This window comes from Macrosteles quadrilineatus, unplaced genomic scaffold, assembly GCF_028750875.1.
Source record: "Macrosteles quadrilineatus isolate MER2022 unplaced genomic scaffold, UCM_ALF_1.0 Scaffold_4__1_contigs__length_99947679, whole genome shotgun sequence".
NCBI classification, from domain to species: domain Eukaryota; kingdom Metazoa; phylum Arthropoda; class Insecta; order Hemiptera; family Cicadellidae; genus Macrosteles; species Macrosteles quadrilineatus.
In genome coordinates this window covers 56,931,289-56,957,323 of record NW_026542597.1, presented here as the reverse complement: position 1 = coordinate 56,957,323, position 26,035 = coordinate 56,931,289, and the positions used below count along the sequence as shown (strand labels likewise).

Genomic DNA, 26,035 nt, shown 5'->3' with positions numbered 1-26,035 from the left:
TGTATGGATCATAAACATAAATAAATGGTGTCGCTTGCCGAAATGTAATAGTAATTTTCATTACCCTACACACGAAAGTACCTACACTTTTTGAGGTCGATTCACACATAACAGTTACGACACGTCACAAATCAGATATATCAGTCACGTCACAGTTAGCCAAAATATTCTTTAATGGATTTTCTATTGCTTTATATACACTCATCCGGCGCAAATCCGTCAGTCGCTCTCTCGGCGTCCGTCAGTCAATTCCAGATTTCTTTCTACCGACATTTTTGGTTTTCGGCCTCCTGTCGGACGTGTTTGAGTTGAGATTAGAAAAATAGTGGGGTTTTTCATTTAAATTACCGAGTTTGTATTTTAAGTACTGTTTGTAACAATGGACAAGATTTAGGATGAGATTTTGATAGAATATTAAGTTTTAATTTACCATTTTTCACTGTAACATCACTGTAAATATAGTAACGCAAGTCCGACTGAAACCAAATGAATGACCCTGACAATCCACAACACATTAATTTATGTTACAGTCGATGGTAAAATTACTCGTTCCTATACTCTATACTTATATAATTTGACTGAGAAATTTTGGATTCAACTGAGACTGAACTGTGACTGGTCTGTGGTGGAACTGTGACGGAACTGATATAAATGAACTAAGAAAATACAGTAGGTTATTTCCGCTACTGCAGCAAAATTACATAACGTTAACTTTCTGTGCATTTGTGGTGCACGGAACGTAACCGGTATGGGATTTTGCTGTGCAGACCCCATATTGAATAAACAAAGGTATTCGTATTGTTTACAAGTTTTTCGATATCGTAATGAAAAATAATGTTAAATACTCATCTGAAAAGTGCCATTGCGGGTTCGAAAGCTTTTTCCAAACAAATAAATCTGGCTAATAATTATCATAAAATTTGGTAACTTATGGATGATAAGCATAAACAAATGACGGAACTGAACGAATCTTATACTAACTAGCAACACCGGGGGTGTTAGAAACTCTTTGCCATATTCTCATAATTGCTTGTTTCCTCTATGACATTTGTATTTGGAATGATTTAACTAACATCTGTTATATTCTTTGTTTTTTTAAATATACACAATTACAGTCTACTTAAAGCCCATTAATTATTTTACCCACGACCGTTTTTTAAAAGTAACCATTTCAGTTTAGTTCTCAGAATTGAAAAGTTTCACTTAACAGCTGTTTACTTTCATAACAGCATATTTCATTTCATAACAGCATAGTTTTTCTCATAACAACACGGGTAACGGACCAATGAGATTCAAGGATTGAGAGAAAAGAAGTAAAATTGTAATGTTTCGAACGTCAACTAATCAGCTGATCAGGATTTTATTCGTTGTAACAATTGACGTACAACACTTTGTTTTAGTAAATACACTTGTTAGTAAGCGTATTTTTAAACATAAAATCATAAAGGTCTCAATGTTATATTTCAATGAGTGCATCGTCATTACTTTTACACCATCCTAGGTAGCCTAAATAAGTGTTTACAATCTGAGTTAACAAAGCAGACTTTTGAATCAAGTCAAGTGGTACGGTTGAATTTCGTATCTAAATAAAATGGGTGATCAAACAACCATTTTACGGCATTTTAAAGGAACCAAAATTGTCTCTTCTGAATCTTGATCTCGTTGCGAGGCACTGGAATAGCGGTTAAATTATATTAATAAAGACGAATGCTAACAAGGGAACGACTCCATGAGCCGATCCGTTCACTATCCCACTAGTTCACTATGTGTCCGGGGGTAGGGTGATGGGAATAAGGCAGGGAGAACGGGGAGATTCCATTCAGTCCTAATGTCGCACCCTCGCATTATGACGCACGACTGCCCCAGAGGGCTCTGGCTGGCCCAGGTCAAATTCAGTCCTGTTGTCGCTTTACCGGTATAAAAATCTAAATTATTACAAAACAATGTTTTGGTTCAGTAAGATACCTAGACAAAAAGTAGCAAACCGCTTGAGTTTACGTGCAAAACACAAAGAATTCACCCATCCTGGCAACTTCAACCTGAGTCAACCAACCTTTAATGTACGTGGGACTCTGCCTCAGAAAGCACTTTACATGAGTTGCATACCCAACCTGACTCAGATGTCATTTGAACCCTCATTCCAGCGGAAAAACAATGTTTTAGCTCGACCATCGACGAGACTGCCCTCTGTTGGACTAACAGTATTGGTTGCCCCAAGCGTAATAGTTAAAAACATGACCCCCAGGTCATAGCACATGTTAGGTTTAGAGCTTTCTGCTGGTTTAGTTCAGTTATACTTATATGGATGTAAGTGAAAGTTAGTTATGTTAATCTAGCACCCTATGGACTATTGGAGCTTGAAGAGCTAAGTAAATCATAGAAAAATAGATTTAAATTAAATTACCCTATCTTCCTTCATGAAGACCTCAAACATCAGTTCTCCCAGAGATAAGACCCCAGCAAGTAATGTTCCAAACACCAGCACTAGGAACACCCCACCAACATTGTCCAGATCCAATGGAACTGCGTCTGCTCCATCCCCATCATCCTGCCAAATAAAAGATATTTTTGCAAAAGATATAATATATATTTTTATCTAAAATTTCACTTTTATTTAAGAGGTTCCAATTTCAAGCTCAATTCTCAAGGTCTTTTCAAACTAGATGATAGCATAGACTGGGATGGTGGCTTCGTCCTTTAATCCAGCTACTATAGGAGGTCACAAATTGTGAATATTTATAGGCATGCACTTTGTATGCGATACTTCCTAGTGTGGATTAACGTCCGCACTAGTGAGTACTACGACTATCCGCAGTACTATCCTGATAATTAGTCCAATTCGTTAATTACAAGGCATAAATGTGGTTCAGATTCCACTATAAAAGGTCCCTTAGTTGCCATTGGCTGTATATGGGATATTAATTAACAGCTGTGTCTAAGGAACAATTTGGCCTTAGTCACTAACAGGACTATAAGATTGCGCCACTCATCCTACACTCATCTCCATTCATACTTGGCTTATAATACCTACATTCTTATGGTCGCCATTTCAGATTAAAGTATTAGGTTGAGCGGTTTTAGAGAAAAGAAGTCCCAAATGCCAGATAGGTAGTCCTCATACTATCTTCCTTGATGGTGCAATAAAGGGTATTACTAAATTCCTCTATGAAAAATTGCACACCGATCTACTCTCTAGGTCTAGGTCATGGCTATATAGGTTGGGTTTATGATTTTAAATTATCTTACTTTTTCTCCATCAAACAACAATAGCCCCATTACAAAGCTCTGTTGGTTTTTTCCACTTAAAACAGGTTGATAATTTGAATCTGAAATTTTCTCTGATGCTCTGTGACCAATATTTACAATGTAAAAATCATAAAAAAACTACACCATGTGCTGCATAAAACTATGACAATCATGCAAAGTAATGTCATTGACTGTATGAAAATCGATATTTTCTATAGTTTTCTTTATTTTACTACTTTTTAAGACACAGTACATCTTGTCTGTATGGACTAACTTAAGCAATTTTTATTAAAAAAGACATAGGTAAATGAGCCTCTGGTAGAAGGTTATTGAATTATTTTTCTTCTATAAGGATGTTATTTAAGGAGTCATGAAATGTGGTATAAGTCTTTTCAGTATGAGATAGTTGAAATGTTAGTTTATGAGAAAGAAAACTGTATTATACATCTGTATTATACATGGTAATAGTACGTGGTAATAGTAGTAGAAACAATGTAACAATGGTAATGTAATAGAAACAAGTACAGTCAATGTTTTACTTACATTGCATGCTCCTCCACCTCTTTTTTCTCTCCACCATTTTTTATAAAGCTGAGTGAATTTTCCTTTTTCTTGCAACTTTATAACACTGCTACTTAGAATATTTCTGTACCAAGCACCTAAAATCCGATACAGCCAGTAAGCCAAATGTTTTGTCTACATTATTGCAGTAGGCCCCTACCTATGTGTAGTGTACTGTAGGTGACAACTTCACTATGTAATGGACAATTTATTAATCACGCAAAGAAATAAACCTATGTGATTAAAGAACGTTTAACTCAAATTTCATAATTTTTATTGTTCCAATTTTCCTAAATGTCATATTTAGTTTGACAAAAAATTTACAACTGTAAACCATTGTTTTATTTAACATCTCCTTTGGGACTGCAATGAAATACACATAGTTACACAATATGTTTAGCAAAAAAGAGTGGTATACTTTTGTAGTTTGTTACTGACCAAGATCTGCTGATTCTTTAGCCTTAATAAGTTACTACATCCAAAGTTCAAGGGCAGAAGACACAAGTTTCTAACCATAAAAAGATTTTTCTTGCGTTTTTTTGATCAGTTCATTAGATATGAATTACATACATAGCCTTGAAGATAATAATATAAGAGCCTGTTCTAGCTAAAGCCAACAAGTTTACAATTTTATTGTTTAAGTTGTTGTATCCACTCGTTCTTTGGCCAATAATCCTAATAATCTACATTGGTACTACTGATTTTTTTGAGTTTATAGCTGCATATGTTGCCTTTTTTGAATTTTTGGTACATTTAAAGCACACCTAATCAGCAATTAATGCTTGTATGACTAGATTGTAATTGTTAGTGCATTTTCTGTGCTCTTGCATCCTGTTATTCTATCACACGAGTCTAGCCTTTGAAAACAACTTGTTTGTGAATGAGGATCAGTATTCTTTCGCTTTTCTATATATAAAAAAAAAAAAACTTACCCTTAGTCATGACAATGCCGTAGCCCTTGCTGTCCAGAGGGTTGCCGACCTGCCTCAGCTCACAATGCCGCTGCACCTCGTAGTCTATAGAGGCAGACTCCATCAGGAAGGCATACTCATCAGCATCGCTCAGCACTCTGTCTACACCGTCACGGTTAGACTTCATCATCACGTCGTCATAGTTCTCCTGCATGTACTGCCACATCCTCTGGTATGTTGAGTGATTTGATGACTGAACAAACCTTGATTTAAATGTTTGAAGTTGAGATCAGTAAACTAACAATGTTTAAAGTTGATTGGTATGATTGAAATATTGCGTGGGGGTAGCTATCACAAGAGCAAAATCACAACTTATCTAGGGACTAGGCATTAATGCTCGACTACAAAAAATATGGGATTTACAGGTAGGATACTGTGCAGGCTTGAATGTGTCATTTGTGAAATAGTTACAATGATGGGAATAATACCAATGATAATAAAAAACCAATTAAGAAAGAGTCCGAAGGTTAATTTTGTTGTTCTTTGAACAGTTGAGATGAGGCAAAAAAAGAACAAACTATTCTTAAAAATTTGTAAAAATAGTTGCAAAACTAAGGACAGCAAAAAAACAACGTTCTAAGCCTTCTTTCACACCATAGCGGTGCGGGACCGTCCCGTACCGGACGAAGCTGTTTAGAATATTGAAGTATGATATGAAAGCTTTCACACCAGTGCGGATTCGCCCAGACAGAACTAACCCTCTGAACAGGCACAAAAACCACCCGGACAATCCTAATTTCCAATATGTGACAGGATCGGATGGTAATTTTTTAGAACATTTTGGCTCTTATGTATGCTTTCCCACGTGTGTTCCAGGCTGGATCCGCCTGGACATAAATCAGTAGTTTTAACAGTCTGGGTCTATCAGTGGTTGAGTGTGCTTGATTTTGCAATGTACAACGTATATTCTTTTGGAATACAACTAGTAAAGCATTACCATCTTTCTTTTATTAATTTAAATTTCAAATACACTCAAAAAGCACAAAATTTTATCCTGGAAACACCCGCATCTGGGCAGCTAGTGTGAAAGGTCGTCTGCATTGACGATACGGGAAGGGCCCGCACCTGGAGTGAAAGAGGCCTTGGGATTAGTTGATTCTAACGTTAAAAAAGGCAAAATTTCACATAGTATAAAAAATAGGAATAAGAATTTCGGGCTTTTTAGTTATTTCAGGATTTAATTTGTTTTAAGAATTGTAAGCAAGATTTTTGTTTTATTTGTTTATGTATCTGGCATAGTATACCTCAACCTAAACTATTTTTACAGCACAAGGAAAAAGAAATAATGTTAAAGAATTTAAGAAAGAATCATGATGTAAAACTGTATGTTAGATATGTAGACGACATTCTTGTTACCTTCAGACAAGTAAAAACACGAAACAATGATGCAGAAATACGGAGTTTCTATAGCCTACAGGACTCAGAACACCATGAGTAAAATACTGCATCCGAAAATAGAAGATTGTAGGTAAGAAATTCAACACTTCGGGCATCTATAAAATCAATTGTAAAGAATTGTGATAGCTTCTACATAGGACAGACTGTGAACTTCGTTAACCGCTTCAAAAACCACATATCTGTGTGGAGGAAAAACAAACCGGAGAGATCAAATGTCACACAACACCTGTTACAAAATGGCCACGCAATAGGAAAATGGGAGGATAGTCTATGTATTTTAAAGAATTGTAAAAAAAGATATGTAATGAATGCTTGGGAAGAATTGGAAGAATAAGGAAAAATTTAAAAATAGAAATAAGCTGATTAATGAACAAGTAAATTTCGACTCCAGAAGTTGTACTTATAAAAATGTATTGGCCGGTGCTTATGGTAGCCAATAGGATATAAGTAGGGACACCATTCAAGATTCTTGTCATTCGCCTATTGGGTCTGATGATGATTGGAGTGTCCAATTGAAATCGACCATTACTTACCATCCGTTATGTACATTTACCGTCTTGTGAGTAAAAGTATAAGCGTAAATATAGGTTTTAAGTGTCATAGGACGTTTCTTTTATTTTCTTTCCGTAATTTTAATTATCTGATGGTAAAATACTTCTTGCCAAAAACGTGGTTGTTCATCACTCAAGTATGTTACCTATTTCCTTTTTAAAATAGTTACTTCAATGTGAGCTAATCATTCACTTCACTACAAAAAGTACTTTAATAGTAAACAATATAAAAACTGTTGTTAAAGCAAATGTACTTTTTTATGACCTGAGTTCTCTACCTTAAAGAATCCCTCAGTTGCACCACCAGCCTTGGCACCATACTTGACAAACACAGGAGCATTAGGCTTCTGATTGGCCAGCTCCTCTACATTGCGGAATATCTCTTCGTTCTGCTCTACTGTGAGGAAGGCGGCCAGGTTGGCTGTGTAGGAGGAGACGATGATGAGAGTGAAGAACCACCACACAGACGCCAGCATGCGAGTGGATACTGAACTGGAATTTCACAATTTTTTTTTCACTAACATGGAAATACTCATAAAAATGTTTATAAAGATAAGATGTACTAATAAAACAAAAGTCCTAAAGAAGGGTGTAGAGATTTGTGCTCTGGAAGATTTAAAGATTTTATTTTTATGACAGTCAATTGAGGGAGCTTTTATAAACCTCTCAGTCAAAACTGTCTCTAAATGTAATTGTTTTTACCTCTACTTATATGAGCTTATGGAAGATTAGTTTCTTAATCCATATATGGTTAAGTACTTAAATTATCATGATTTTAATGAACGGTATGGGCTCATCTTTTTTTCACACTATATGGTCCACTGCATGGCTTAATGCCTAGTCCATAAACCATAAGGGTCACCAAGGTGTCTCAATTCATACAATAATAATCAATGATTGAAGCTACATCACTCTCAAAAGTCATCCACTCACATAGGGGCCAGTTCAGATCCTTGCTGCATTATGGAGCCAGTCACAAACCAAAAAGAGTTGTTCAGGCTGAACTGATTCTCCAACTCTTCTATTTCGCCCTCATCAACACATGGATAAGGGTTGGTCCACTCTTTTGGACTTATCCTGGAAAGGTAATAAGATTATGTCCAAACGATTCAACGGTATTAAATAGGAACCATACATTACCATACCATACCATAGGATACCATAGGAACAGTGACATTTTGTAAATAAATTATTTTTAGATTTTAAACTAGCCATCGTGGGAAAAGACATTGCTCATTGCCATTGCACGCATTTAGGATCTACAGACATCATAAGACTGAAATAAAAATGTTGACCACTATTTAAGTTGCATATATGATAAATCAGTTTAACCATGTACCATCATGTTAATCTAATGAGCTTGACACATTTGGAGGGTTCAATTAGTTAAAAGAGTTTAATTATGTCTATAAACATTGCAAAATAGTCTCAATTAATACCTGGCAATTATATACATGAGCAGAGAGATCCCAACGTAAGCAGCCATCAGCGCCTGCCACAGATCTTTGCTGAACGGAGACATGAATGAGAACAAGCTTGGAGACTTTGTTGGTTTTTTGTACAAAATACTGATTCCTGAAACAAATGTTACTTTTATTCACCATACTAAATTCTGAAAAAAGAAATTACATTATTATTACTAATTCTTGTAGAAATGTATACCCACTAAGCATATTATAGTTGGCTCACCTAGATTCATATAAGGCAAAGTAAAGTCAGCATCTTTTTCTCTTTCCTGGGTTATAGTAATATCTGCTATTGCTAGGTCAGCTCTCTGTAATCAAACATACCATAAATTAAATATAAACACTAAAACATTTAGGGGATCTTGACATTTATAAGAATATATGTTACCCTTTTCAGCAATGCGCTACTTCAAAAATAGTACTTTAAGCATGTAAAACTAATTGTTTTGTTGAAATTTAGCATAGGAAAACATTCTATCCCCTAATCTTGAGTGTCTGTAATTCAGGTAAGAGGTAAGAGTGACAGTCGATTGAGCTGATGTATTTATTTTGGCTTGTTGGTGCTATGTTGAATTCTAAAGCTGTATCCAAATAAATGCAACTATCATCACCAGAAATTGAATTTTGGGATGATTAAATCTTTTTGTTTTGATCAAATTGTTGTAAGATCTGTCTCATTCCTGGAGCAGTGGTCATTAAAAAATAGTTGAACCTCTATAAGACGAATTTCAAGGGGTACGGGAAAAATTCATACTATAGAGGTATTCTTAATAAAGAGGGTCGTTTTATCGAGGTTTAATGCTGCTGTTATTCTTCTTATAGAGGTTTCTCCTCGCTCCAAGGTTTCTCCCAACAATGACTGAAGAAGGAGGAGGGATGGGTGGGGGTTTCATGTTGAGACAAGCTTCTGTTTGTTTTGAAAACTACGTACTATGGAGGTTAAGATTACGATAAATTCGTCTTAGGTCATGTTCGTCTTGTAGAGGTTTTGTGCTAAGAATATTCGTTGAATAGAGGTTAATCAGTCCTAGCCCATGTCACAAACAAATTCGTCTTATGGAGGTTTTTAACTTAATTACTACGTTGTATAGAGGTGTTTTTAGCATTGACCTATATGAAAGTGTCAAGGGGATTAAAAAAACTTTGTCTTATCGAGGAATTTGTTTTATCGAGGTTCGTACAAACGAGGTTCAACTGTAGTATATTGCAACAAATTCCTATTTACTTTTTAAAAGCGGTCTAATACCAATTTTAATTTACAACTAATTGATTGTTGCAGCCGCTCTTCATCAGATAACACAATACAATAAATTAAAACTTATTAAAACCCTTCTTAAGGTGTACTCTCTCTTGTTCTTTTTACTCTGAGGCGTTAAGTGAGGAAATTGAAAGGTGCACTGCTATGCCTATAGCCATACAAACAATCACTTTAAAACCTCTTTGGTATTATAAGATGTAATTGCTGTATTATTTTACTGTCTAAATAAAATACTGGATTTTATTAACTTTCACAAATAATGCACAGTTTGAAAAAATCCTATGTACTATGGTTTAACCTTTTCTACAGAATATTTTGAAAATATTCCATTACGATTACTAAAAAACATTTTTCATGACGTTTTGGAATCTGAAATGCGCCCTGTGCACGCATGAGAAAGTATTCAAGAAATTTTAAACTCTCTCCTGTCAGATTCCAGACCTTGAATGTTGTGAAAACATTGTTCTTCACTATTAGTGATGAAAAGTGTCCGCAATATTCTATTAGATAGTGTGAACTAACCATAAAAAAATGAACTTAGAAAAAGACTAGATGGCTTAAAATTTTCTTCTTACGGTCCCACGTAAAAACAAGAGGGAGTTGTTGATTCATATGTTCAATTTAACATTCACCTACCCCAGAGATGACCTCTCCGATCATTCCGTTCCACTTGTTGGTGACAGGGTCCGGGTTGCCGCTGCCCCCCTCCTTTTGCTCTCGGAACGTGTAGTTGAAGCCGCACATGAGAGACAGTTCATGTATCACATCTATTGCCATCCCCTCATACTTGTCATTACCCTCCAGCTTGGTGGTTGTCTCTTTAAACATGGCATGTGGGTCTATCTGGAAACAAATCAAATATAGTAATAAAGGTAGATTTCACTCCTTTGTTAGTGCCGTTGTGATGTAATTGCTGACATGCCAATGTATTTATGAAAATATTTTCTGGCATCTAGAGTTCTGAGTTCTTTAGTTCTTAGTTCTGTCAAAAATACTTTAGCGCGGACATGGGTATTATTTCAAGCATTTACATTAGTTTAAGCTCATTTGCTGCGACCCATCAATGGCAAGTGTAGCCCCGGTGTGGCGAATGAACCCGATTGCCTTTCAAATATTTCGGTCTGATGAATAGCAAATAACGTGCGGTAATGTGCTGCGTTATGACGAGAGTCACACCAACGGATAGCAGCACTGCTTGGAACTTATAGGTACTTTAATACTTTCTTATGAAATGGCGACCATACAAAGTAGGTATTTTAAGCCAAGTATGAATGGAGATGAGTGTAGGATGAGTGGCGCGATCTTGTAGTCTTATTAGTGACTAAGGCCGACATTCCTTAGACACAGCTGTTAATTAATAGCCCATACAGCTAATGGTAACTAAGAGACCTACAGTTTATAGTGGAATCCAAACCAGACTTTTGCCTCGTTATATACGAATTGGTCTAATTATCAGGATAGTACCGCGGATAGTCGTAGTACTCACTCGTGCGGATGTTAATCCACACCAGGGAGTATCGGATCCACAGTGCATATCTATAAATATCCACAATTCGTGACCTCCTAGTGGCAGTATTACAGAACGACGCCACCCTATCCCATTGTATTGCCAATTTTACGGGGAAATTTACTACCAACCTACACGCCCACAGTGAAACAGCCGGGTGCTTTACAGCACACCATGTGTCACCGGGGACCCAGCCTCAGCGACTGTGTTAACTCAGAAAGTGCCAAATATTTCATAAAGAAAAATTATATGGAAGACATTTTAAAACAAAAATATCAAGAAACCATACAAATATTAACTAATCTTCACCCAAAGTTGGTAAAAGTGGCCAAATATTATTTGTACTAAACTTAAGCGAATTGCCTCTATTGTAAAATTGTGACATTGGCAGGACTCAACTTGAGGATGTATGCAGTGAAGACACGTTCTGTGATGACAAAAATTCTATTTCTTACAATGGGAAAAGGGGGAATTAAGATAGGAGGTATTGTATGCTACACAGCTATTTTTGTGACAAACATCCCTTTTTTAAACGTTGAAGGACTTAAGTGATTTTAAGTTAGGTTTGTGATACTGTAATATTTTATGCTACGCTTACCAATGATATCATGACAACAAAAGTCATGTTTCTCATTTCCAGCTTAGTAGCAATTTCACTTTCTGTTTCCAAAGTCTGCGTGAAATTCACTCCTTCCGTGGTGTTCCAAGTTCCTTTCTTTTCCAGACCTTCAGATGTGAGTTCAATTACATCCAACTTTATGTCTGTTCTGAAGCCTTCATGGTTGAATTTGATTAGGCCTGTTAATCCGTTCATTTCACTCTGAAACATGTAAAGTTATAACTTTTCTAGCTAATTATAAATTGATTTTAATTTAGCGGGTAGTCGAGTCGTGTGTGATAATGAAATAAAAAAAAAAACATCCTCTTCCATAACTTTAGATAACATATTTAAGCAATGCTCACTCCACTGTGGTGGATCTAAGATGATAGGCGAAGAATATGAGGTACTTTGCTACTTATAATTATCTTCCAGTCCAATAAAGTCAAGAACTTGTAGAAATTGCTTGGAGTCAATATCATATAGAAAAAATATTATAAAGTTTATTTAACTTGTCCCCTAACTACTGGTTGTAACAATAAAACCAATATACTTGATTTATTGGTTTTGGAAAATCCCATGTGACCTCTTATAGTAACAACTATTAAGATGAAGAGGGAATGTGAGAAACTGAAATGATCGGAAATATTGTGAGTTGCCAAAGTTGGTCAAAGTAAAAAATGGGGTTTAGTACCAATTAATTGAAGTGAAGTTTATGGCTCAGATCTGTACATGTAATAGAGGATCAAGAAAAACAAATGGTGAACTGATACTAATAATTTATTATCGGTGGCATTGGGACGTGATGAAGCCACACTAGCTTGGTCAGGGACTTAGATGGTTCCAAGCTAAACAGCCACTTACCAGATTTTATCTCACTGTGTTTTTCTTTATAGGCCTATATGAAATTAAAGTACAAATAGTGAAATATACAGGGTGAATAAAAAGTCAAGACCCCCCCCCCCTCTAATATTTTTCCTAGTAAATATACAGAGATATCCTTTTGGTGGTCGAGCAATCTTAGCAGGAAGTTTCATTTTATCATTTTGAAATTTTTGAGTGTCCCCCAAAAAGGGGGGATTTGGGGGGCAACTCAAATATTTTAAATGTAAACCCCATTCAAGTGACACCTCATTTTGAAGTGTTTACAAAAACTTAAAGAATGGTGAAAACTAGAGGTCGCTATCTCTTCTCTATCCAAAATGGTAGCCCGTCAAATGTTGTGGAAAATCAACGGTAAAATTGTTAATATTGGCTGCCATTTTGAATAGAGAAGAGATAGCGAGCTCTGGTTTGCACCATTCTTTAAGTTTTTGTAAACACTTCAAAATGAGGTGTCATTTGATAGGGGTTTCTATTGAAACATTTTTAGTTGTCCCCCGAACCCCCCTTTTGGGGGGACACTCAAAAATTTTAAATGTAAACCCCCTTCAAGTGACACCTCATTTTGAAGTGTTTACAAAAACTTAAAGAATGGTGCAAACCAGAGCTCGCTATCTCTTCTCTATTCAAAATGGCAGCCAATATTAACAATTTTACCGTTGATTTTCCACAACATTTGACGGGCTACCATTTTGGATAGAGAAGAGATAGCGACCTCTAGTTTTCACCATTCTCTAAGTTTTTGTAAACACTTCAAAATGAGGTGTCACTTGAATGGGGTTTACATTTAAAATATTTGAGTTGCCCCCCAAATCCCCCCTTTTTGGGGGACACTCAAAAATTTCAAAATGATAAAATGAAACTTCCTGCTAAGATTGCTCGACCACCAAAAGGATATCTCTGTATATTTACTAGGAAAAATACTAGAGGGGGGGGGGGTCTTGACTTTTTATTCACCCTGTATTATTTAGAATGACTATAAATTAATAACTGGCATTTTGGTTAGAATTATGAGTAGCATTTTATCATATTGAAAGATGTAATACTGACTAAGTAACATTTTTTTAACATACCACTTTCATATAGTTGATGATACTATAGCCGTGATCCCAGTTCTCATTGGTGTCGCAACTGAGAGGCTTAGGTTGAATATCCATACTTCTCAACAGCTGATCCACGGTTTTAGCGTAAAACAACACTGCATCATGGATCAGAGCTGTCTCAGTCTGAAAAATAGCATGGTTAATATTAAAGTAAAAAAATGGTGTTTGATCAAATATTTCATAGTTAGCAACTACGGTAATACAGTGGACTCCCTCTTATCCGGACTCCTCGGGACCGAGGCCGGTCCGGATAACGGGTTTACAAGATAAACCGACGTCCCCAAAAACTTGTTGAAACAGACTGTTTACTGTGATATTCAACTTATTAGGAGAGCATTGTATTTAGACAGGTTTTTTTTTTTAATAGAGGGCCAGGCTTACAAGTTACCATGGGATTGCATCGCAGCTAGAACAGCTTATTGTGCACCCTCGTTCACAGATCCTCATTCTCCGTCAAATCCCAGGTCTTTGGTGAACCGTGAGAGCCTTTTGACTATGGTGACCTGTTTTTCCCTTTGATCTCCCATCCAAGGGAATCTCATATGAAGACCTTGTAGGGCTGGACACATAACTATGGGTCCGCGGAATTGGCTAACTCTGGAACTCGCTAACCCCATGTTAAAAGCCCTATCTTCAAATTTGGTCGATGAGAGGAACTCGCTAACTTGTTCGGTTTCGGAATTGGCTAACTCCGGAACCCGCTAACCCGCTCTAGAGCCCGGTTAGCGAATTCCGTCCTCGTACGAAAGTCGCTAACTCGGTCCCTCGGCGGAACTCGCTAACTCCCAATCAGAAGCCTCGCGGGCCGTCCAATGGGAGCCAAGCACGAATATTTTCGGCCAGTGTTACCGAAAGTGTAGTACCTATATAGTATCGGTACCATAATGTCGTATCCTACGGTTAATTAGGAGTAAGAGCAACGTAGTTGATCAAATAAATATATTGAGAAGTATTTTGTTTAACATTATTCTCATGATTATTAGGGTGGAAAATGCATAGTCTTACCATAGACTAACCAACACAAGTAAACTTTATATCCCATTGTAAACTTTGAAGCTCGTTCTTCACGTCTAGTTCATGTCCGGTGACACTGATCGCTAGTGTCGACAAAATTGTGTTTCTATTATTTCTATAGTTAACTTCATAATTTGCTCTTTACTGTTTGGTTATATAACTAGGGGACGTGTATTAGTTGTGATTAGAACGTTTTATTTGGTTAAACGAGGTTTTAAATGACTGGAAACAAGAAACAATTGTAAACAAAACACGACCTCTAAAGACAGTGCACGGGACAGAACTAACAATAAAACTGTTTTCAGCTGATCCATAAGGATTAGAAATATACTAATATAAGGGAGTATGTTTTATATTTGGGCTTCTTACTTAAATAGTAGCTTTATGGTATGCAAAAAGATAAAAATGTACATTTAATTTGGATCTTTTTCATGTTATGAAATATCTATTTTCGTAGTGTGCCATTTGTTTCTTTTATCTGAATAAATACAATTTTTTTAACTTCTGCAAATAAATTATTGAGTTCGTATTTTATATACTGGGCTTGTAGCCTTGAATCATAAATCATGATAAAATTTACACGTTAAACGTCAGTCCAGAAATACATTGTAGTGGTAATGTATTTTTTAATAGAGCTATTGAATTTAAATACATATTTATCAATACAATATTATAAAGTTGTAGGCCTAATTTATTCATAAATTGCATTAAAAATTAGTCTATGCATAAATACAACTTGTAAATTTCTTTTATCATAGGCTATTAGTGTAGAACCCGGGTCATCCTCTTAATTTTGTTTAATTAATATTAATTTTACGTCTTTCAGTAGGCCTACTTTTTAAAAGTCTGGAGTTTTTCTCCAGGCTGGTTCTAAATGGACCCAGGCGTTCTTGTTTGTTACAATTCTTATGAATGGTGGCCATACCTAAAATTACTTGATCTTATCCAAAAACAAAGCTATTGTCTATTGAGTAGCTCAGTACCGGGGAACGGTGAACCGAGCAATGGCTTGGTATAGTTTATTTCGATTGTGAAACCAATGTAAAGGGAACCCAACTAAGAAAATCCGTCAATTCGTTGATTAAGAATCGTGAATTAAAATTACCCTGTCACGTTTTATTATATGAGTATTATATCTTCTCCTATTATTTACTAGTGGTGCTTAGGTGTACAATCTAAAAACTGTTTTAAAACATGTAACAGTATTACTAAAAAATTCAACACATTTTAGAATTAGGCAACTATTTACTAGTAGGCCTACAATGATGGGCTTAAACTATTAGGCCTAGATAAAAGCTTAGTAAAATGTCATATTTTTACACGTAGGTTGGATGATTCAACGACGAACATTTAATTTTAAATCTATGAATTAGTTATGAAAGTTACGATGGTCGATGACTGATGGTTGATGTTTGATGACGTTACGATTAAATTTGTTTTCCGTGTTTGAGAACTAGCGTGTATTTTAGCTTAATTTCGTAGAGTTTTAATTATTTAGTACCTTTTCAATATTTTTCAACTCTATTATTTTCTTTTATACCTATGGCATTAATATTTAAGATCGAAATCATAAACATTTAACTGGCCATTGTAGAGTTAAATAAAAAAAAAACACTTTTCATGATTTTTTAATAATTGTCTTTGAATTACTTTGGGCTAGTTATCTGTTAAAAGTGAAATTGATAACAAAAACAATTACATTTACTGTATCTTCATTGACACTGATATTTTGAAATACGGTAATGTACGATTATTTTGTCGTGCAAGGTTGGCAACGCTCCATGCAGTGGGCGCGGTAGGGTTAGCGACTTCCAGAGTTAGCGAATTCCGCCGCGAGACAAAATCGAGTTAGCGGGTTCCGGAGTTAGCCAATTCCTGACTGAGACGGTTAGCCAGTTCCAGAGTTAGCCAGTTCCGACACACGACCGAGTTAGCGAGCTCCTGAGTTAGCCAATTCCTACGTCTCATAACTATACCTTCACAGCTTTCACAAGGTCTCTGGCTGGGGCAAGCCGTAGCGAGATTTCCCCGAAAGGACTCAGCTCCTGAACTTGCTTGACCAGCCAATCCTTCGTGGCTGCGTCAGGACAGCCTCCACCTTTCTTCCTAGAGGCTTCATTAGAGTCAGCTTTGGGGGTACCACCCTTGCCCTGCTTTTTCCCAGCATCCTAGTTCCCGGAGGAACTGGCTTTGCAGGCAGCAGAGTTAGGGTGCTTGGCAGCCCACACCAGCCTCCTCTCACTTCTGGATAGCACCTTTTCACCTTTGGCTAAAGCATCCGCTATCCTCTGTCTTTGCAACTCACCCCTGGAAAGTCGTTTTTCGTACGAGGGATCTCATACGCAGACCTTGTAGGGCTGGGTACATAAATATACCTTCACAGCTTTCACAAGGTCTCTGGCTGGGGCAAGCCGTAGCGAGATTTTCCTGAAAGGACTCAGCTCCTGAACTTGCTTGACCAGCCAATCCTTTGTGGCTGCGTTAGCACAGCCTCCACCTTTCTTCCTGGAGGCTTCATTACAGTCAGCTTTGGGGGTACCACCCTTGCTCTGCTTTTTCCCAGCATCCTAGTCCCGGAGGAAACTGGCTTTGCAGGCAGCAGAGTTAGGGTGCTTGGCAGCCCACACCAGCCTCCTCTCACTTCTGGATAGCACCTTTTCGCCTTTGGCTTAAGCATCCGCTATCCTCCATCTTTGCAACTCGCCCCTGGAAAGTCGTTTTTCGTTCCTTTCCGGTTTCTGCGAGCTTGTCGTCATCGTCAGATTTCAGTAGACCTTCCTCCTCCATTTGGGTCAGATTGTCAACATTGTTCTCACGAATACCGGGTATTTAAGTCCATCTCCCCAGTGACCCAATTAGAGAGGTAAGGGGTGCGTACGACTGGGTTACCCCTGGTTCCCAGAGGGCTCCGTTAAGACACTGAATATTAGGCCCCCAGTGCCACAAGACTCTTGGCACGGATCGCATTACACCTTAGTCTAGGGCCCCCCTCACTTGGTTCTGTAGGTGGACCAACACCCATTGGCAGAAGGTAGCTCTCCGCAGCTAACAAGTGAGAGTTGGGGTTTAGGTTGTGGCCAATCTGCCGAACCAACCCCGCATGCGAGGTTTGGCCGGAACGGCGCAAAATTTTCTCCCACTCACTAAACCCCCATACCTTCCTATTTATATTAGACACGTGATCACTGTTCTCAAATCTTCCCCACGAGAACAGTTGTTTCAATACCGCCCACTTCCTGCAGATATAGTCCGGTTAAACCAATAAATGTGCTGATAAAAATTGTCCGGTTAAAGAGATGTCATTTCTGCCGAGAGCAGTCCGGTTAAACCGATATCCGGTTTAAAGGTGTCCTGATAAGAGGGAGTCTACTATGTAGTAATTAAACTTTGTTTTTTAGAAACTTTCGTTTTCATCCACACTGTACTTTAAGTTTTCAATTGTCCAAGTCATTTTTTATTATATTAGATAAATTACAAAGATGAAAGAACTAATTGAACTGGAAAAACGATAACATTGTTTTTTTTGTTACTTAGAAAACAAATTCATAAGACCCTCTATTTTTTCACACATAATAAAACAAACGCTTTTCATTGGTTAGAATAGAAAATTTATAAATTCAAACAAAAGTCTAAGTAAAATATGTGAAAATATTAAAAATAAGCGAAGCTGTATAATGACACTTATAACTGCTGGGTAATGGAGCTTACATAGACCGAGAATAGCCTTGAGTTGTGTCTTATAACCAATTAACATGGCTATGAAAGATTTCTAAAATAATTAATGAGATCACGTCCGGGATACTTAAACTTCAAAGACACTTTGAACACTATTTTGCACCCGTTCTCCAATATTTATTCCTGCAAATCTTGCCAGACTTATTTCAGACGTAGAAATAAGCAATGAAAAAAAAACATAAAAATACTCAACTACAAATAAGCAGACAACATAAGCTTCTGGACCTGATGCTTAGATTATGGTTTCTTTAAATGTATTTGAGTTTCATTGTTGCTATTGGTTACATTTTCTTCTTATTTCATTCAATTAACTGTAAAATATCCTGGGATAACACAAAAGTTATTTTGTTTTGAATTAGTATTATATGATTTAATCGTTAAATAAATGTGGAAATATAAAATGTTTGCATTGGATTCCTAATATGATAATTGATCAGCATTTTGTAATATTTAAAACCTGCAATATTTAGTTGTTATGTAGTTATGTAGTTATGTATGTAGTTATGTAGTTATGTAGTATATATTATGTAGTTATGTAGTTTTGTAATATTTAAATCTCAATAATCATTACATACCTCATTTCAACTTTCAGCCTGTTTCCAGAGAGAATGTTGCAAAAGTAATTTTTACTCTTAAAAACAAAATGTCAGCTGGTTGGGACGAAATTCCTGTTTAACTGATAAAGCAAACTGCCAACATTTTTTCTGGACCTTTAAGTCAGATAATAAACCAGTCTTTTGAAAGTGGAATTTTTCCTTATCAGTTAAAATATGCTGATGTGAAACCGCTTCATAAAAATGGCAGTAAAACAAACTCAGATAACTATCGCCCAATTTCCATCTTACCAGCCTTTTCTAAAGTTTTTGAAAAAATTATTACTGAGCAAATTTCTGTTTTCCTTGAAAGTAATAACATTTTTGTAAAAGAACAATATGGCTTTAGATCAGGACGTAATACAACTCAGGCTCTGTCTGACTTCTTGTGGGAGGTCGGCTGCAGCATTGATAAGTCTCAGAATGTTGCTGGAATGTTTTGTGACTTGTCAAAAGCCTTTGACTGTGTTGTACATAATATTTTATTTTCTAAGCTTAAATTTTACAATTTTTCTCCAATTGCTTTGAAGTTTTTGAAATCCTATCTTACAAACCGCTTTCAAAGAACTATTATTTTTAAAGATAACATCTATAACTTTTCAAAATGGAAAATGATCTATTGTGGTGTACCTCAGGGCTCTATATTGGGACCCTTGTTGTTTTTAATCTATATTAACGACCTGCCTTTTAACATAAACTCAAAGCTTGTTCTATACGCAGATGACACAACAGCTATATTAAAATCAAACAGCCCTAACAATTTACAAAATTTGATAAACCAAACTTTTGAAGATTTAAACAAATGGTTCAGAGCAAATGGTCTGAGTCTAAATTGTTCTAAGACTCAAATTGTCAGGTTCAAAACTACTCATGACAGAGAAATCATCAAATTAAATATTAATTTTCAGGGGGAAATTATTAATGAAACGTCATCTACAAAATTTTTAGGTATTCAGGTACAAAACACTTTAAATTGGGATAAATACACATCAGTTTTAGCTAATAAACTAAATACAGTCTGTTTCCAGATGTCTGTCCTGCAGCATGTTACTGACCTCAGAACAAGGATGATTGTTTATTATGCTTTGTTTGTGTCAAACATATTGTATGGAATAGAGTTCTGGGGCAGCTGCTCAAATGCCGAAACCATTTTCAAAATTCAAAAAAAGATCCTTAGAATTATGACATTTTCAAAGCCTAGGCAATCCTGTAAATTATTATTTAGAGAATTGGAAATATTAACACTTCCGTCTGTTTATATCCTGCAAACATTAATATTTATTAAAAAAAATCTTGAATATTTTATGAATGAAAACCATAACCATAATTATTTAACACAACATCAAAATGATTTACAACTGCCCATTCATAGACTTACCTCACTAGAAACCCTTCCACAATACCTAGGGAAAAAACTGTATAATAAACTGCCTGATAATATTAAATCATTAGATTCTTTTGAAAAATACAAAAAAGAAGTTACCAAATTGCTGCTTAATAAAGGGTATTACAAAGTTGATGATTTTTTAAATGATGTATATATTTGATTTCTTAGCATATTGTCATTGACTATATAACACATAGTCAATGATATTGTATAGTTATTATAGTTTTATGTATTTTAATTGTCCATGACCATTTCACCTGTTTCCCAGCTATGCTGGATCTGTAAAACGTTATGTGAAAATAAATGATTGACTTGACTCTTGACTTGATTAAATTTTGACTTTTAGAAAAAAAATGTACCAGTGAAGAAGCACAAGCCAGTGTGATATCTGATTTCGATGATTCTATGAAAACTAGTCTTTCTGTACCGAATGATTTTTAAGAGGAACATAAATAAAATACTTACAACTAATCAGCCCATCATAAATGTTAATAAATAAATTTTCTAAAACACTTTTCCCATCATAACATTTTATATTTCTTAGCTTTCATTGATGACACACAAATTCTCTGTGAAAGACAGCCAAAGTTATAAATTTAGTTGGTATATCCAGTTCTGTAGGATTACTCACACGTAAAGTTTCACCTGATATTTGGAGGTCTTTGTCTTTGTCCTTCCAGAAGCTCAAGACGTCTTTCACTTCGCTGCTGTCAGGGTCGAACAAACGTACACCAGTTATGTTTGTTCCTGCGTACATGAATGGTTCCCAGTTAATAGTTTGAAAATCCTGTAACACAAATTTTTCTGAAATTCTTGGTACTGTTAATGTTAATGTAGTTTACCATATTAAGGTTAATATCTCCATAGGGTGGCTGAAAAGTAACTTACACCCCCCCCCCCTTAACTTTCAACCATTTGAGATATTTGAAATCTGTTTCCTTCAAAGCTATGAGGGGCTACAATAATTATGGTCAATTTTGAAAATTTTGCCCTTAGGGGTGTGGGGGTAGGGGGTAGCTCAACATTTTCAAATAACAAGTAGTCGAGTTTGGTATCATTTTACAGGTCTTGAAAAACATAAAAATTGACATAAATAAAACCAAAATTGGCCCACTAATAACAAAATGGCGCCCTAAAACATTTCAAATTGAAATAACCATGAGGGTGGCTGAAAATTAATTTGCACCCCCTTTAACTTTTTAACTATTTGAGATATTTGAAATTGGTTGTTTGGATATGAAGGGCTACAATAATTATGGTCAGTTTTGAAAATTTTGCCCTTAGGGGGTTAGCTCAAAACTTTCAAATGACAAGTATAGTCGATTTTGGTATCATTTTACAGGTCTTGTTAAAAGTTAAAAGTAATTTTGAACTGCCATTTGTAAATGGTCCGATTTCTATCTTCTTTATGTTAATTGTTATGTTTCGTCAAGACCTGTAAAATGATACCAAAATCGACTATACTTGTCATTTGAATGTTTTGACCTAACCCCTACCCCCGCTAACCCTAAGGACAAAATTTTTAAAACTTACTACAATTATTGTAGCCCTTCATATCCAAACAAGTTGCTGCACACCGATTTCAAAAATATCTCAAATAGTTAAAAAGTTAAAAGGGTTGCAAGTTAATTTTCAGTCACCCTCATGGTTATTTGGATTTGAAATGTTTTAGGGCGCCATCTTATTATTAGTGGGCCGATTTTGGTTTTCTTTATGTAAATTTTTATGTTTCCTTAAGACCTGTAAAATGATACCAAACTCTACTATGCTTGTCATTTGAAATTTTTGAGCTACCCCCTACCCCCACAACCCCTAAGGAAAAAATTTTCAAAATTTACCATAATTATTGTAGCCCCTCATATCTAAGAAGGTTGCCGCAAACAGATTTTAAATATCTTAAATTGTTGAAAAGTTAAGGGGGGGGGGTGTATGTTACTTTTCAGCCACCCTTTAAACCAATATTAGCAATTGTCAAGTACCGGTAGTGGGAGAGCGAGCTGGTCTAGTGGCTAGGCCTGGGAATTCAGTCCCTGGACCCTGGAGGTCCTGAGTTTAAATCCCGCCAAATCACTAATGAATTTTATCCAACTGATGTCACGACCCCTAGGTCTAGCCTGAAGTAATTTGAAAAACAATCCTGGGCTCATGCCAAGGGTCTTAAGAAAAAATATAGCACTTTGTGTAAATATTTTGCCATGATAATCTATATTAAGATTAATATATAATTATATATTATTAGCCGAAGGAGATTTTCATGATTTTATTACATTTAAGTTGTTTGCCACTTATTCTTTATAGGTACTTAAAATCTACAATTGTTTTTTTGCTAGTGTGAGAACATACAAAATAAACTAACAAATTTTGGTTCACTTGTCACAAAAGTGTGTTGGTGAGTTCTTGATGTAGATCACCAGATATACAACAATAAGAACAAGAAGTTTTGAGTTTAAATAAAAAAAGTAGAACCCAATAACTGCCAGTGTGTCTCAATTCATCTTTAGAGGTTAACCCTTATTCACTTATTCTATCTTCAGATTCAGAGCTAAGTAATTCAGTAATTCTATACAAAATACTAGCATACTGTTGGATTCAGCTGTGAGTGAGTTTCCCTCTTTCCGCAGATTTTTAACAACAGTGTTATTATGTGGATGATTTAAAAGGATTTTCTTTTACTGACCAGAGATGTTATAATGTAACTGTAGTCAGCGCCCATCAAGCCGACTTGTTGTGCATGTAATAATACATCAAAGAGTATATCTGCTGAGCAATCCAACACAATGTTCTTCTGATTAGCATTCTTTATCCTCCGAAAAGTTGGCCTGAAATTAAATTAAAAATTAAAATCCATGAATCAAAATTCTATCCCCTTTTAGACTTTAACATGTTTTAAAACACTTTTAATTTGCAAGAAATTTCCAAAAATTTACAGTTTGAATTTTGTAGAGTACCTAAAATTAAAATTTTAAACTGGACCCAGCCGCTCTTGGTCATTGAAGTTAAAATTGGTAATTAAAAAGACTAGGTAAGCAAGACATATCTGACACGATTTTCATTCTTGTGTCTTAGCTTAAAATATGCACAATAGTGTTCCCAACTTAGTTGGTAATGATATTACTGTAATAGCAATGGTTTAGTATACAGTCAATGGTAATAGTTACAAGCATCCACAAATTTAGTTTTGGCCATTCTAGTACATAAAATGCTTTGTCTAATCATGATGCTAGTTTTGTTTCCGAACCTTTCCATTAAGATGATTTTATTTTAGGTTTTGATGTTTTACAACCAATTTACTTTTTTCAATTTCTAATAAAAGGGTTTCTAATTGCTCCGTCTTACCCTCCCCGCATCTGTGTTGATGATAGATTCAAATAAATAAGTAAAAAATATTTATGTTTAGGATAAAAACTCACCTGTAATTTCCTCCCTCGTCCAGTTGGCGGACAGTGACGGGATATCCCTTATGATCATAGTAGGTAAGGAGGCCATTCAGTCTGATGAGTCCATCATTGTCTTCATACACAATCGTGAAACTCTCCCACTCATAGATGCTCACTAGGTCGACAAACACCTTAAACAAACATTCATAAAAGAATCAAATAAGATATATGCACTTTTTAATGTCAAAGAATTTTGTGGCTTTTTCATCTTGAACAATGAACATTGTAGAAGGGTGAGGGAACAGATTGACCAGACGGGAGCCTCTTTGTTGTCTAGAGTCCCATCTCATCTCCACATGAGATATCTCCAATTTTTAGTGTGGCCTTGCTCCATGGCATCACAGATAGACTGTACATGGTCACTGGTGTCTACCTCACAAGTCTACTCACCTTTGACATTGTAGAAGGGTGAGGGAACAGATTGACCAGACAGGAGCCTCTTTGTTGTCTAGAGTCCCATCTCATCTCCACATGAGGTATCTCCGATTTTTAGAGTGGCCTTGCTCCATACCATCACATATGGACTGGGCATGGTCACTGATGTCTACCTCACAAGTCTTCTCACCTTGGACATTGTAGAAGGGTGAGGGAACAGATTGACCAGACAGGAGCCTCTACGTTGTCTAGAGTCCCATCTCATCTCCACATGAGGAATCTCCATGGCATCACAGATGGACTGGACATGGTCACTGGTGTCTACCTCACAAGTCTACTCACCTTGGACATTGTAGAAGGGTGAGGGAACAGATTGACCAGACAGGAGCCTCTACGTTGTCTAGAGTCCCATCTCATCTCCACATGAGGAATCTCCATGGCATCACAGATGGACTGGACATGGTCACTGGTGTCTACTGACCGAGGTCCAAACACTCCAGCGACACCTCCTCCCAGCATATTACATACTGAAAAGAAATGTTCAAAGTAACTTGGAATTTTTCCGGAAAACTTCCTCTATCATATGGTCAAAAGCACAACATTAATCTTATTCTTAATATAAGCTGCTTTTTAAGATCTTGTCAAGGGTCTTAGTTTCCTTTGCCCTGGGGTAAAATGAACTCTTCATGTTCAGTCAAATGAAACATATCCTATCCACAGTAGCTACATATGCTGTCCTCCCAACCAGAAGCGCTGTAGGCTGAAGGCTGTAACAATGTCACTAGTAATAGTTTTGATTTTTGACATTAGAAAATATGGACGTACCATAGTCATTTTCTATTTGAGACTTTCTTTGTAGCGGTAGATTTTTAAACAACTTCGTCAATTACTTCTATCCTATCCTCTTATATTATGAGCAATTTGCTGTGTATGCTTGCTTGCACAAAGATCTCAATAACTGCTTTGAAGATTTCCTTCAATTGTAAATAAGTTCTTTATGGCCTAAAAATTTGTTTCATCCAGTACAACTGACAACAAATAGTAATTTCATCACTAGGGCCTAAAGTGACTCTTTTAGCGAATTTCCCATATAGGGAATAAGCTATTACCGTAGTACTCATGGTAAGACCTGGACGCGGGACCGATTTTTTTTTTCGTTTTGAGGTCCCTAGAGGCCAAAAACACCATCCGTTCAAATTCATATATATATATATATATATATATATTTATATATATATATATATATATATGTGTCCGTCAGCACGATAACTCGAGCAAAAATGATCCGATTTTGATGAAATTTGGTACAAACGTGTAAACCTACGTCTATTCGAACGAGTTCGCGATCCAGCATGATCGGACCATGGGAACGAGTGTTTACGGGGGGTTTTATGGGGTAAAAATAGGTTTTTCCCAATTTTGACCCAAAAAACATAAAATTTAGCAATTAATTTCCAAACCATTTTGTAGAGCTTCAAAAAACAAATAATTTAGTATATTGAAGCGTTATTATGCGCCTAATGGTTACGGAGAAAATTCCAAAAAATTGTAAATTTAAAATTCCCATGTTATTCTTATGGAGAATGAGAAAACTGTTGTAGTTTGCTTGTTTATGAACATATTTTGATCAAATTTGGAAAATGTTTTTATTTCTTACTAACTATTAACATTTTACAAAAAAAAAGTTTTACCCTCCCTGGTGCAGCAAACCTAAGTACTTGTTAAACTAATTCTATTTAAATCGGGAATAAATGTTATATTTTTAAGTAGACATTTCAGTGTAAATCCAATCAGTCAAATGGAAATTCGCTTAGTCTGCAGGTTTGCTGCGGCGGGGGTATTTAATTCATAAGGTCTAGTTTTACAATCGAGACGAAGCAGAAGTCGGTAAATGAGCGAGGGTTAAAATGTCACTTTTTAATCGTGCTTTTTACCCGTGTGGTGATCTATATT

At 36.0% G+C, this 26,035-nt stretch overlaps 1 protein-coding gene across 1 annotated transcript in view; it reads right to left on the bottom strand.

Annotated features, from left to right (window-relative positions):
* LOC128992940 (glutamate receptor ionotropic, kainate 2-like) overlaps nucleotides 1–26,035 on the bottom strand; it is a 59,338-nt gene that overhangs the window by 3,336 nt on the left and 29,967 nt on the right. The window contains exons 6-19 of the mRNA XM_054416686.1: nucleotides 24,425–24,609; nucleotides 23,681–23,838; nucleotides 22,948–23,089; nucleotides 20,902–21,057; nucleotides 13,512–13,664; nucleotides 11,557–11,778; nucleotides 10,088–10,294; nucleotides 8,417–8,501; nucleotides 8,167–8,302; nucleotides 7,661–7,804; nucleotides 7,006–7,219; nucleotides 4,740–4,971; nucleotides 3,790–3,905; nucleotides 2,405–2,548 (exon numbers count right to left, since the gene is read on the bottom strand). Of these exons, the coding sequence (XP_054272661.1) occupies nucleotides 2,405–2,548; nucleotides 3,790–3,905; nucleotides 4,740–4,971; nucleotides 7,006–7,219; nucleotides 7,661–7,804; nucleotides 8,167–8,302; nucleotides 8,417–8,501; nucleotides 10,088–10,294; nucleotides 11,557–11,778; nucleotides 13,512–13,664; nucleotides 20,902–21,057; nucleotides 22,948–23,089; nucleotides 23,681–23,838; nucleotides 24,425–24,609 (2,294 nt within the window). The remainder of the gene's footprint in view (nucleotides 1–2,404; nucleotides 2,549–3,789; nucleotides 3,906–4,739; nucleotides 4,972–7,005; nucleotides 7,220–7,660; nucleotides 7,805–8,166; nucleotides 8,303–8,416; nucleotides 8,502–10,087; nucleotides 10,295–11,556; nucleotides 11,779–13,511; nucleotides 13,665–20,901; nucleotides 21,058–22,947; nucleotides 23,090–23,680; nucleotides 23,839–24,424; nucleotides 24,610–26,035) is intronic.